The 15,224-nt window shown below is 42.6% G+C and overlaps 1 protein-coding gene across 2 annotated transcripts in view; it reads right to left on the bottom strand.

The window, feature by feature from the left end:
- Lpp (LIM domain containing preferred translocation partner in lipoma) overlaps positions 1 to 15,224 on the bottom strand; it is a 600,182-nt gene that overhangs the window by 214,334 nt on the left and 370,624 nt on the right. For both annotated transcript variants that reach the window (XM_026785266.1, XM_013351721.2), the window contains one exon: positions 10,974 to 11,660. In XM_026785266.1, coding sequence (XP_026641067.1) covers positions 10,974 to 11,660 — 687 coding nt within the window. The remainder of the gene's footprint in view (positions 1 to 10,973; positions 11,661 to 15,224) is intronic.

Genomic DNA, 15,224 nt, shown 5'->3' with positions numbered 1-15,224 from the left:
ACACACACACACACACACACACACACACACACACACACACACAAACCCTAAAAAACAACATCCCGCCTTAAGACACATTCCAGACGGATAGAACGAAGATTAAATGATTAACATAGATAACAAGAGGTTAGGAGATAGTACAGTCCGAGAAGTGCTTCTCCCACAGGCCGGAGGACAACAGTTAGATAGCCAGTACTGAAGGACAATCAGAACATGTGATAGCACTTGTAAATCCACTACAGGAAAGAAGGCACCCTGGGGGCTTGGTGGCCACCCACTCTAGCAAAATCTGCAAGGCCCAAGACCCAGGGAGAGACTGTCCCTAAAAGAATGAGGGTATCATTTGAAGAATGCCACCCAAAGTTCATTCACATATATAAGCACTCACATAAACATGCACACATATTTGCATAATACACAAACTGTACTCAAACATATCTGACATTCTGTATACACACATGTAATATATAAATATCACACACATAATACATATATGAAAACACTGTGTTTAGTGGTGATAAATATTACAGGGGAAAATGAAACAGTTGGAGTGGAGAGCGTTTACAGGGTACCTTTGGTGGAGTAGTGAAGGCCTCTACTAAGTACTATATGAATGATGTCATTTAGGGTATACACTGGGCCACAGAGATACCCTGTTAAACCATTCTAAGTAGAAGGAGGCAAAGCCAAGGCCTGTCTGTATTCAGGTGCATGGCAGAACGCAAAGTGACCGCTAAGGGCTGGAGTGACATATGGTGGGAGCGATCGTGACAGTCCTAAGTGGACAAAGAGACTTGCAAGCACAGTTCTGTTTTGTCTTTATCCCTGGATGGCGTTAGACGGGCCTCACCAGCACACCAAGACAGCACTAAGGTAGCAGGGCTTCCAGAGAATCACTGTGGAGACCAACAGGATGAAGACAGACAGATACAAAAGGAGCTAAGCACTAGGAATCAACTACCACTCAGGGGACGTGATGGGGCAGGCCAGCCCACGGGCACTGGAGTACTGAGCAGTTGCAGATTCTATACGAGGTTTTAGGGAAACACAGAAGAATATATTATGTGAAAAGGAATAGTAAAAAATGGCTTTGGGTTTCAGGCCTGAGTTTCTGGAAGAGCAAAACCAACAGTTCTGAAGAGACGAGGACTGTGAGTGGGAGGAGCAGACTTGAATGGGAGGAAGTGGGAAGCAATAGTTCCATACTGACCCTTGAACATGAAACCAGCTTCACCCCGACAGGCTTGGGGTAAAGCATCTCAAGTTATTGTAGCACAAAGAAGGAAAACTGTAACGGTACAGGGCCGGGAAATTCACCCCAGTGACTAAAACAGACTGTATTCAGCGGAGATTAATCTGTTATGATACAAAGTAGGATTTCAGCAGCCGACCAGACTGAAGAGCACAACTGCAATTAAAGAAGAAGACATTCATTTAAAATATACATTAAAAACCCATGTAAACAACTCACGAATCCATGGCAATCAATAAATACCATTTCACTTATGATTGCTTTATTGATTTGCTCAGGAGTGCCTGACTCGGGATAGGTACTGATTGTGTCAGAGACAAATAAAGGAGAGCACGTGCATGCTTCCTGCTCCCAAAGTACATGCCTTTCTACTTGAAGGGAAGGTCACTTGAAGCAGGAGTCTGACCAAATAAATAAGCCCAGCACTTCGGAGGCAGAGGCAGGAGAATCAGAAGTTTGAGGCCTACCTGAGCTACACAGTATGGTCTCCCCAAAACTAGCTTATTAATTTAAAAAGTAAAGATATTTTAATCAAACGAGGTTTGGAAACTACAGAGAAGCCGAAACCATTGCACATCTCTTAAGTGGACGCAATCGGTCTTGGAGAACAGTCCTGCTGCTCCTTTGAAAACCAGTCCAGCATTACCTCGCAATGCTCACGATCGCTAGTCAGTTCTACTGAGAGACATACATGCAAGACAGCTGGAAAGACATGCCCCATAAATACAAACAGAAAGCAGGAAAACATCCAAAGCTATCAGCTTGTTAAAGAATAGATACGATTTGGAAAACCGGTGAGGTAATTATTCAGTAATAAAAAGGGAACGGACTACTCATCTCCATTAAAAATGGATGGAATTTGAAAATACCAGACTAATGAGACAGTTATATAAGACAATATATGATTCCATGTCAGAATCGGTCTATGCGTTGACAGTAATAGCTGAGTTACTATCTGCAGCTGCTAGGCTAGGGGTGAAACCGCTAAGGACAAGGGGTTTCTATAAAAGGTGAGAAAGTGGCAGTGACCATGAGGGTGACATAACCTCGCTCTCACAAACACACACAACTGAAAATACATATCAGATGCAAATGGTCTCAACCAAGACACTATTTTTATAATACAGATATAATGAAGATATAATAATATATCATATAGATACAATAAGATATAAGATATGCCCAATAAGCACATATCATAGCAAAGAATTAAAAGTGACGCCATGAAAAATTCCAGAGAATAAGCTGATCATAGGGAAGCCGGCTGAATGGCCAAGCCTCATGAACACCTAGATAGGAAAGCTGAACAGGCGTATTTTATTAGGTTTCGAAAAACAGGACAGGCTGTTGGAACCACTCTGCAAACAGTGGGTTAATCTCTCACTTAAATTTTTTATTAGATTTATAACTTTCATTTTATAAGGGAGTGCTTTGCCTGCATGTATGTTGCAATACATGCAGGAATGATTCCCAGGAACATTGGAAGAGAGTATCGGATTCCCTGGAACTGGAGTTACCGCAGGTCAAGAACTGCCACTTTGGTACTCGAAATCGATTTCTGGTCTCCCGCAAGAGGAACAAGTACTTTTAACTGCTGACTCATCTCTCCAGCCCCTATTTTTCACTTTTATATTTATTTCTTTTCTCCCTAAAAAGTCCAACTATGGCAGCACATTCTAACTCAAGATTCAAAAAAAAAAAAAAATCAGCACACAGGAAGAAGTAACAATTTCAAGCTCTCTTATTTCCTTTAAAAATTTTTATTATTGAATTAGGGAGAGGTGTGTGTGTGTATGAATGAATGTGTGTGTATGTGTGTGTATGAATGAATATGTGTGTGTGCACGTGTGCACATGAGTGTGCATGCACATATGCCTCTCCCTTTGCACAATGTGGGTCCCTGGAAGTGAAGTGAGGAAGTCAGGCACTATAGAAGCACTCTTATCCACAGAGCCATCTTATTTGGCTCCAAGTTATCATGTTTTTGATAGAGGATCAGGGACCATCCTCTGTTAGTGACATACAAATCATGTCTTAAGCTATGTAGGCCATATTTTCACGATACCTCACTGTCCCTGTTGAGGAGTAAAGACATCGGACATTATGTGGACGAGCGAGGATGTCTATAAGTAAATGCTATTTGTAAAACAAGGCTAAGGAGAGCTTTAGCCCATGGGCCATAGTAGCACGGTCATTTTCTATCTTCTCGAGGCAGCTTTCCAGGAATTCTTAGGGACCCATTATTCATTGTCCTTGCAGAGACCACATGCACCAGCTGTCCCCTAGATAACTCTGAACAGATGTTTGTCTTATGGATGGCTTAGTAGCAGGCCTTCCTCAGATAAACTGTAAGTGGCTTCTACTATAGTCCAGATGTTCACAGCCCTCTAAAGGCTGCTTATTATTATTCGTTTGGTACCTAGTTTGATGCTATTGGGAGGTAACAGAACTGCTAAAAGCTGGGACCTACTTGGGGTGGGGGTCATCTTTCAATCCTTAAAGGAACGCCCCAAAGGGTATTGTCAAGCCCAAGTCTCTCCCTCAGGTCCTGGCCATGAAGTAATGAAGCTTCGTTCTGGAAGTATCTCTCTGCCAATATGCTTCATATGCCATAGCAATCCTTCAAAACAACTAAACAAAAATCAGCATTATCTCAATAAGTTAATGACTTGCGATATTTTTATAATGATGGAATGCTAAGACATTACCTAAGGTAATTAATTGTATACAGACTGACATTACAGAATACTTGTATGAACCATGAAGAATGACGAATGAAGAGCACTAGGAATCACACATACACTTCATTCGTTCCCATCTGAACAATCCATAGATACATAACAACAGAGATAACAACATGCATGACATTTATAAAAATGGAATAAAAAAACCAGGAGCTATTATCTTGATTTTAGGTTTAGGGTATAGTTTCACCTCCTCAAATCTTGACAGACATTGGGTTTTTAAATGGTAGGTCCCAGAAAGACAATGCTAAATATAAGTGTATAAACCACTAGGCCCAAGGAATATTTTATGTTTGGACAACTGAACGATGAGCTGATTACTTAAACAAAGACATCCAGGGATGGAGGCAGACACCGCAGTGGAAAGAACGCTGCTGGGTAGGCCTTGGCGAGTGATCTCACATCTCTCCTCTCATGCCCAGGGCTGACAAAGAGACTAGAAAGGCTAACTCTGGACATACTGTGGGTGCTCCCTCTGTGTGAACATGTGTAGTGCACTTTATACTGTGTGCTTTTTAACAATTACATGCTATTTTATAAACTTCAGTGTCGTTTTGAAGTAAGAGTCGGGAAAAAAAGAACCATATTTTCTAAAGAACATTCCTTAAATTCCAAGGAGGAAATGGAGCAAACGCATCATATTATCAGCTAAGAGTATAAATTTGGATTTTCCATTTTCCAGGAAATCAGAGATCTAAAATAACAAGTAAATCTTTATTTTTGGAACAATGACAGAGAATTATACTAGCTAAAACAGCTGACTTAGCTGGGCAGAGAGACTGCTGTCTATAAATCCTTGCACTTGAGACACTGAAACAAAAGGACCTCTGCAAGTTCAAGGCCAACCTGGGCTACATACTGAGACCTTGTCTTATCCCCCCCATCTTTGTCCTCTCCACCAAGCCCAAAAGTTCTCTTCCACTGTGGGAAAAATCCTGATAGTGTATATTTAAATTAGTTTGTAATATTCAGCACTGATCAATAAAGGGCAAATTTTTGTTTTCAAGGAAGAGAACAACCAGAGACTTGCCTCTGAAATTGGGAGGTATTAGGGTTTGCCTCATCCAGGAAGGAAAGAAAATTTCAAAAGTACAGGTCCATAAGCCAGGGATTTATTTTGCTACAAAGTTACAATGAAGCTAAATGATGAAATCAATAATTTGAAATGGGTTTTTACTGTGAACACAGAAAAACCACATTGTTAAAATCTGATGCTGCAATTATTTAATTTTTCAAAAAACATTAGAGATGTGAATTTCTAGGCACTCTAACACATACAAGATATAGATGAAAAATAAAATTCACAAACCTCTCTTAAGGTACTAGGACGGGGCTCTGGAAACTAACATTTAATATTAAGGGTGGGCCTAGGCAGAGCTGGAAGTACAAAACACCTACAGTTCTTTCGAGAGCAGCAGTTAGCACAGCCATTCTTGGGCTGTCGAGCTTCTCTGCAGCTCATACTCTCATTGCCAATCATACTTCTATGTACTTACCTACAGCGAACCAGCAAACAAACACAAACGAAAGCAGAAAAAAATATGACAGGGTTAAAATGATAGAAAGCACAGTTTCATACCTCGTTCAAGCCTTCTGTGCCCATCACCAGGTTCTCATGTTTATTTATCACCCAGTATTTACTCTTTTCCGTTCAGGTTACAGCACAATTAAAATTGGCAAATTTCTGATGAAAACTAACACAGGAGAAAGAAATAGGAGTAGCCAACACATGTGTTAAACATGAGCAATCAAAAGAAAAATGTAAATTTAAACCACAGTGGACAGGACTACATCCCAGAAGAGTGGCTAGCCAGAGGCCCGATGAGAAAGCACTGGGAAAGTGAGAAACTTCTTGACCTCTCCCACGTGGCTGCTAGAGTGCAAAACACTACGCTGGGGAAAACACTTGAAAACTTTCTTTTTTCCTTTTTTCTTTTTTTGACCACCAGAGCTAGTGATCACATTCAGGGCCTAGAGCAAAACGGGCCCGATCTCTACCACTGAGTTAGACTCAGATCACAGCGCACACAAATGATTTCAAGGGTGCAGGAACTCAGGAGTGAAAGGAAATGGTGTCCCCACTTTCAGACATAAGCATGCTTGTTGTCAAGTATCTTCCCAGGCCCCTGGATGGGATGCTGATGCCCCTCCCCTGTGACAGGGAGGGAAGAGCCCAGGTACACAGCTCATGAGGTAGAAACGTGCTCTTGAGAAACGTGAGAAGTAAAAGCATTTCCAAGAGACGTTCCTACTGTTTACCATGATATAAAAGTGTCGGGGGTGGAGTGGCGGTGATACTTTGGGACACTACTCTGCGCTCGACATTTTGGGTCCTCTAGCATCCTTCTTCAGAGTGCCAGTCAATTTCTGTTGGATGCCTGTATCGTCTAGTTTGACGATGTCATACCTTCCTGCTGTTAAATGTTCTTTTCTTAAAAGCTTTACCTACGGAGAAAGCGTGCTGTGCCCGGGACTCTCTTACTGGGAATGGCAGCTGGCTATCTTAAAGGGGTTTCCCCAGACGATTTCTCCTGCATGTTTGGAGCCTCCAATTTGATGATTTGTGCATTTGTGTAACCCCCTTCTCTCTTTTTACTTTCGCTTGCTAAACATATAATGGACTCACTTTTTCAAATCTAAAGTATGGCCATAATATATCATTCCGTGAACCATAAGGGACAATGAGGAACGGAGAAGAGAAAGCATGGTTATAGGGATTTAGTGGGGATCTCCCCACTTCCCCCAAACCGCTGACCTCACTTACACTGTAGCCCAGCTGCCTAGGCTGGGGCCTGTGCCTAGCACACAGTAGCCTAGGCCACTATAAGTCCATGTACAACAGCATGGATACGGAGCATCTGCCTTCCAAATACCCAAAGATGCCAGGACTTAGGTCATCGCTACCCTGAGAATGCAGATAATCTCCAAAATACTTGACTTTGCGGCTTTCCAGGAACTTGACACGTGACACAGGCAAGTGATTCACGAATGAGGAAGAATAAAGCTTGGACTTGAGTTCACTTAATGTCCATGGCCATGCAGGGCCACAGTGGTCCTCAAGGGAAGTGACCAACATCCCAGCCACTGGCCTCAAGTTACCGTTTCCATCCTCATCACCATGCAGTACGAGATGCCAGCGGCAGAGGCCAGACACGTGTCCCAGCGCACCTTTCTGCCGGCCCTGAATGCTTCCTCACTGTTCCTCTGTTCCTAGGAAGAAGAGGCAGCCAACACGAGGATTTCCAAAAAGATGCTCGTTCCTTGCAGTCTATTCTACACACGCCACTATAAGAAGCTAAAAAAATTTCCACAGTTTGATACTACTGGGATGTATGGAATGGTACTACACCATCTCAAATGTTTTCCTAATATTTATAGAAATTACAGGACTGAGAATTCCTTTGACACTTTTTCTTTCCTGAACTATTATGTATCTCCCATGTCCCAAATCTAAATTAAAAAAAAAAAGTCTGTTGCATTCTGGTAATGAAACCACCTGTGTTAGGTGCATTGAGGGATGGTCTGACATTTTAAAAAGCCAATCATCCTGGAGGGCATTTCAAGGGCACGTTAATAGAACATGACTTTAGAATTTAACATAAGTATAACACGGGGGAAGAGTCCTGCAACTTTTCTCAGGTGCACAGCACCGGTGTCTTCACACACCAGCAAACATCTGTCCCGTCAGCCCCATGGCTGAGGCTAATTTAGATCTTAGTCTATGACAAGAAAACAGATGCTAAACTCACTTCATCACTATATGCTTGAGAACCATGATGCCTCCAAAACGCTGCCTTGGCATCCAGCAAGCTGGGCCACCTTACCTTACCTTGCAAGAAACACATAGGCCTCTTTGGAAGGAAGTTAACACACATAAACAGAGTTAGAGGTAGCCTGTATAAAGAAAAGATGCCAGTGTATCTTCAAGAGGACTTTGAGAAGAAAATGTTTGCTCCTTGCAAGGGCTTGCTTATTACAGTGTTTCTCAAGGAACTCAGCCTGGTTGGTACCGGGAGCACACTGAAGGCTACTGAAGCACGCAAACTCGCTGCATTGTGGGAACACAAATATGATCCTGACCTCACAAATTCTGACTTTCTTTGCACCTTTCTTTTCCTTGTCTTTCTTTTCCTGTCCTTCCACTCTTTTTCTTTTCTATGTTCTAAAATGTAGGAAAGTTGAAAGCACAGATCCCAAATACAGCGGAGGAAAGAAAAAAAAAAAAGCCCTAATAGGTTCAATGTCAAGTGTTCTGAAATCCTCAGTGTAATGAAGAGCCCTGTTTAAAGATACAAAGCATCTTTTCCATTAGTGTCTAAATAAACAAAAACAAGTGAAAGCCGGTGGCTAGCCCTCCCTTGGGTGTTACTCCAGCTGTGGAAATGTCCAACTCGTTGTCATCGCTAATTAATTAGAGACGATGACCCCTGCCTTCAGCATTGCCTGAAAATATGACAAAGAAGTCAAGAGCTTTTCTTCTGACTGATCAAAGGATGTAAAGACAGAACTCTGATAGGAATTAGGACCTCACTTCTGATGGCAGAAATCACATCTTTCAGCCAAATAGACTCAATCCAGGAGGAATTGGATTCAGCAGTGCTCTGCTTAGACAGTGTCTGCCAAAGGGGCCACTCCTCATCGGCCGATGCCCACCCTACTGACAGAAGATGCCATGGCGTTTCATCCTTCTCTCTGCCTTCCCACAGCACAGACAGATGGCCAAATACCAGTCTCGAACCACTCTCTTCCATAATCCCAGTGAAAAGTACACGACTGTTTCGTTTTTAATTTACAAATTGAATCTGATGTGAAAATACATGACACTGTTGAGAAACAAATACTTCCACTTCTTAAAAAAATGATATTCAATCCACCGACACCCCAAATCGGCAGTGATGCTATTAGTCATTTTGGGCCATTACCTTCTTCCAGTAAGAAGCAAATAAAAGTTTTACACCCTCTTTTGAGGAGTTTTAAGTTGAGGGGTTATAACAAATACTGAATTGGGATTTATAATATCTGGGGTCAAAACGTGCCTTGCTTATACATGTACTTTTGTCTTCTCTGATTACCCAGTGGTGAAATAACACCCTCAAAGGATTCTGACATGACCTCTTTCTCTGAGTAGGCCTCTATAAATTAGGTGCAGAATGATAAAGACACCAGAAATCAACCTTACGTATCATGTTCACATGGGTGAACATAAGTACATAAATATATATAATCTATGTGTTCATACATACCATCCCTTTAAAAAGCTAGGTTTTGTGTTTGTTTTTAAATAAGGTCTAAACTACAAAGCAAAGCCGCATGGCCACAGCCTTCCTAAACATCATAGTAGATTCCTCATAGATCGAGGCAGGGTCAACTCCTGGTCTCTCTCGCTAATTGTGAAGCTTGCAATCTCTGTTGCTCTGGCCAGTCTGACTCCGTGGTCTCTGCTTCTCTGATGCTGGATTGCAAGAGGGCGACCACGCATATCTAGCTTTTAAATGGGTCATCACACTTAATGGTCCTCACAATTTACCCACAAATTCATCTCCCAGCCGAGAAGAGCTTCCTCTGTGTTAGGAGGTTTCAGTCATATTCCAAAAGCCACTCGACTTTTATTACAGGAACCTCAGGAAAACGATCCAGGTTAGCCTACCTTGATAAAAGGGTCATAGATGAGGCTTGCAGATTCCTCCCGCACATCACAGGCCCCACTTGGAAACACCGTGTACTTTTACAGACTCGGATGCTTGTTTGGAGCACAATGCTACAAGAGCAACTTTCACATAAGAGCGATGAGCTACTGCTCGTCCATATCAGACAGGGCGTTTTTAAAATTTTATTTTTTGCTCCAAAGTTGAGTATGAGAAAGATCTGCTATGACATTGACAACCTGATCAAAATTTGGAAATCATTGAAAAAATACAGTCTAACTGTCTCCTCAATTCATCACCTCAAATACCCATTCAGCTTCAAGATATACAAAGACCCTGGAACCCTGGCATCCTCACACCTCTTACTGAATGGGAAGGAGGACTTGGTCTTAAGCCAGGGACTGAAAGTTGGCTCAGTTTCTTTGTTTCTCCCCCTTAATAGTAATTCTGATAGGAGCACAGTGTTGTCCCGGGACTAGGGGGAACACCCAACTTACGATGAGTAGGGAGTATAGTATATACTCTGTTGCTCTATAGCTTCTGTAGTTATTAGCAGTAACTGGGTAGACTGAATTGAAACAAAATCTATATATAGTGCTGGTTATTAACAACAGAAGGGGGCTGCCATTCACAACGTATTTGCAAACATTCCTAATGGCGTTAAAGACTGAAGGGCGAGACTCTCGCCAGAGAATATGTGATCTAAAAAAACAAGGGCCAATGACAGGCCCTATGATCTACGCTTATTTCCCAAGGAAAGTAGCCTGCCTGTCTTAGATACACTTGACCTGCTTGGCTATTTCTTTGACCCTTGTGGCCACTGTGGTACCAATGCTGCTTGACTTCTTACCACCTCAGCATGGGCTTTGCCTGCCAGTAGCTCATATGGTTGCCCTGGACACCTCTCACCTATAGTCCTGGGAATTCCTTATACCTGACAAAGCATGAGATAGTGCAATAATATCCAGGTGTCATGCAAGCACAACATGTCTGAAGATGCTTCTGTTTAGCATCCAGAAAGGGATGCTGTAATGGACAGAATATAATAGCTGGAAGATGAATTATTTTTTTGTTACTTCCTCCAGATCAGATTTTTCTGAGATATCTGTTCATTACTGAGCAATTGGTTGCACTGGATGCTAAACAGTGACTATATTGGTAATGAGCAAACAGGACCACACTCAGCTTTCCTGCTTCACTGGTTTCCTGGGGGTGCCATCTGCTAATAGAAAGAGGCACACGTGCATGTCTGTCTTCAGTGCTGCTCTCCAGGGAAGGCAGATTAAGTAGATATTTCCTTTTTTCCCACTGCTATGTCAGTCAACTTCTTACCTTTGGCTGCAGTGGTGGTGCACACTGGGCTGGCACAGGGTCTGTGATATAGGTCTTCTTGGGACCACTGACAGGATACATCCCGGGAGGGTTCTGATTCCCGGCTCCAGAAGCAGCATACCCAGGTTCCCGCTTCCAGGTATTAGGCTGAACTTGTTGTTGTCCATAAGAAGGATCCACATCATTTCTGCCTCCATAACCGGGCCCTGCTGCATAATACGGTTCATAATAGCGTCCTTGGTTGGGGGTATAGCCATATCCCGGCTCAGGCTGATGCCCCGAGGGTGGAATATACGCATAGTCGGCACCAGCACGAGTTGAAGGAGGAGGACACTGTCCTGACGGAGGAACTGGCTGAGTGTTATAGCCTTGAGGCCCTGGGCCATATATTTGTCCAGCAGATGGGCCAGCCATGTAATGTGGGCTGGGCTGGGCCGATTTCACTTGCACATTGAAGGTGGGCCTCGAAGGTGTGGATGCTGTAGTGTAAGAGGCTGGAACTGGCTGAGGCTGCGGTTTGAGAGGGCCGATGGGCGTCACCGGGATGGGTGCAGCCTGGGGCGAAGGCTGTGGTTTCATCGCCGACTTCTTGGTTGCCGTCAGAGGGGGCTGGTTTGGAATGACCATTCTCTTATGTCCCGTGACGGGGGTAGACACCGGAGGAGAGGATGTTAGACTAGCAGAGCCCTGAAACGAAAGAGAAGCTTGATAAAAAATGATCAGCGATAATGGAAAAACAATACGCAACAGGGAGAATGGCGAATTAGGTGAGAAATGCATAAATAAGACATGGCCTTTCCGTAAGGAGCTCACCAACAGAACCTCAGTCATTGTGTGCAGCACCAAGGAGATAAAACACCAGGAATGTGCTTAACCAAGGCACGGACTATTTACCGACTGAAAATGGAAGCGGTGATGAAGATAAGTACGTAAATAAAATTGTAAAAATTCAGGTCTAGAGTGATACTTATCAAACCATACAAATAGAGCAGTTATTTATTTCACACTCAGATGGGAACAGGAGAGACCGCACAGAGCCAAACCAGTCGTGGAAAGGAGGAGCAAAGCAGGAGTCATCCCACTGCTGACTGCAAAATATTTTGCCAATCTTTATAAAAAGAATGTTGCAACAACATAAAGAGAGACCTAGGATGGAAGGAACAGAAAAGGCAGGCTGGAAACAAACAAACGCATATAAAGTTCACTCATTTTCTACATGAGTGCCAGGAAGAAACAGTGGAGAGGGAACAGTGTCTTTTACAGATTGTGTGCAAACACTGGGCTGCATCAACCAGAAAACAAATCAGAGGCTGGTCTTATACCACCAACTCAAGGTGCTGCTAAAGATGGAAACACTCGAGGAGAGAACACAGAAATAACGTTTAAGAGAATGGTCTCGACAATGACGTAACGGATAAGGCACCGGAAGCCCAGGCAACAGAAACACAGTGAACCAGAAAAACAATATCACATTGAAAATCTCTTCACAGCAAAAACATCAGAGTGAAATGCAAGCCATGAATGGAAGCAGATGATTACGTATCCTGGTAAGGGGCCAACCACCAAAGTCACTAAGAAAGCTTTATGGCACAGTACACAGAGACAAAGAGGGGCTCAAGAGAGGACTCGGTTCTCTAGGATCCACGTGCCTGCTCGCAACCACCCATAACTCCAGCTCGAGGGGATCTGATATTATTTTCTGGCATTCATGGGACACCAGAAACGCATGGTATACATGTATGTATACATGCAAAAAATGTCCATAAAATAAACATAAAAATTAAAAAAAGGAAAATTTAAAACACAAGCCTTAGGATTTAGAAATAACAACAAAAATACTTCCCTAAATGGCGTACAAAAGATAAAACATTAAACACTGTTCAAAATTACTAATATAGAAATGCAAACCAAATTCAAATGAGGAGTCACATCTTTGTCAGGATCTTTGTAACCAGGCAACGCCAACAGGCAAACTAGTGCTGGCAAGAATGGTAGGGTCTCTGCATGCTGCCATTGGGGAGGCAAAGTGACAGGGCAGACAGGAAAGACAGTAGGGAAGTCTTGAAAACATTAACATGGAACAACATACGACATGGCAATTTCCCTCACTGGTACATATCCAGTATTATTGGAATGTGGATCTTCAAGGGAAAGTGTCATTTTTATGTTCATTATAGCACGATTTACAATAACATCAACAAAAAACTTAAGATGTTTATCAGTAGACAAATATTGCGTGATTTTTACCACATGAAATGTTGAAAATAGCTAAGACTCACCAAAGCCAAGAATAGGGATGAGAGTGGAAGAGGGCTGGTGTCTTAGTTAGGGTGTCTATTGCTGTGATGAAACACCACGAACAAAGGCAAGTTGGGGAGGAGACGGTTTATTTTGCTTCTGTTTACACACCGCTGTTTATCAAGATAGGAACTCAAGCAACCCAGGAACCTAGAGGCAGGAACTGATGCAGAGGCCATGAAGGAGTGCTGCTTACTGGCTTGCTCAGCTGTTTTCTTGTAGCATCAAAGACCACAAGCCCAGGGAAGGCACCACCAACAATGAGATGTCCGCTCCTCCATGAATCACCAGTTAAGAAAATGCCCTACAGGTTTGCCTACCACACAATCTTACGAAGGCATTTTTCCCAGTTGAGACTCCCTCCTCTCCTATGACTCCAGCATGCGTCAAGCTGATGTAAAACTAGCCAGCATAATTGGGGGGCGGATATTAAACAGGGCGTTCCCAATCAATTGATCTGTCCTCAGTCAAGCAAGATAAGCTGTGAAGGTTCCCTGTTCAATAGTGCACTTACTATCATCAATACTAAATTGTGCAACGAGAGTTTTCTCGGAAGAGACAGGAAAACAAGAAGCTATCCTGACAAGACCAAAAGGGAAGGCAAAGCCTGGCTCCTAAGAAGGGACAGGTCAGAGCCAAACCCGTGTCTTCCTGTCTCATGTGCGCAGCAATGCTCACTGTGTCCCGGCGAAGAGTGCTACCTCAGTCCCACACTAGCAGAACAGGGCTTCATTAATATACACTGAAGACGCTTGGAAAACGAATGGCGGAAAAATCAGCACATAAAAAGATTCAAGTCTCAGAAAATCACACATACATGCATGTATAGATGAGTGTGATATTTAAATGTGCTCGATTTTCCAAACCGAAGTGTTAAATTATGACAAAAATTCAAGAATTCGTACAAAATCAAAAATAAGATAAAATGTCAAAATATATTCTTGGAACCACCAAATAATCCAATAAACAGAAAATATTCGGCAACATGACTCTTCAATTAACTGATTATGTGGACCAGATAAGCATTGGCACAGTTTTCTTTAACCATGAAGAACACAAATACATACACTTTAAAATAATTATTCCTGCTCTTTTTCCTTTCACATCCAATAAGATAAAATATGTAAAACTTGGGAAGAAAACTGTATACACCAAAATATACTAGTTTTAAAGACACTTATGATAAAAATATCCAAACACGTGCCAGCATACACGCAATAAAACACACAGTGGAAACATGGGGGTATGGGAGAGGTTTGCCTAGGGAATGTTTTTCTTCTTGGTACTTAGCAGAGTAATGGGTTTATTATGGCATTTTCAGACAGACTCTTTTTAGGGGGGAGGGTTCCCTTCCCCGTCCCTGTCTCCTTTCCACTTTGCTATCAAACACATCCTATTAGTACGCTCTTATCCCCTTTCCTTCAACCCTCCTCTCTTCTCTTTCAGTCCCTTTCTAACTCAAGGAGCTATACCAGCATTCACGCCCGCACACATGCAGGCACATGTAAGAATTGAAAATGAGGTCTTGCATACAGGAGAGATCACGTGGGATTTTAGACAAGCACACAATGGCTCTGAAACCATCACTCAAAGAATGTGGAAGAGAGCGAGAGCGAGAGCGAGAGAGAGAGAGAGAGCGAGAGCGAGAGCGAGAGCGAGAGCGAGAGAGAGAGAGAGAGAGAAACTGCTTATCGAGAAGAAAATTCATGAATTGTTTCTAAGAAGTGAGGGCTACATTATTGCACTGTTTAAATGCAATTGATTGGCATTAGTTTCCAAAAGATATGGAACTTTAAGCATCTGTTCCAGGGCTGAGTTTACAGCTGTAATAGAGAATGTGACTTCTGTTAGGCCAGTTCCTCAGTTACTGTATGCATTTATTGTCGAGTCTGTAAGATGTTCAAAGTATGAACTATCCAGGCAGTGGTAGCACACACCTTTAATCCCAGCACT

This window comes from Microtus ochrogaster, chromosome 2, assembly GCF_000317375.1.
Source record: "Microtus ochrogaster isolate Prairie Vole_2 chromosome 2, MicOch1.0, whole genome shotgun sequence".
Classification (NCBI taxonomy): Eukaryota; Metazoa; Chordata; class Mammalia; order Rodentia; family Cricetidae; genus Microtus; species Microtus ochrogaster.
The sequence above is the reverse complement of the archived record's forward strand: the minus strand, read 5'-3'. Positions and strand labels throughout refer to the sequence as shown.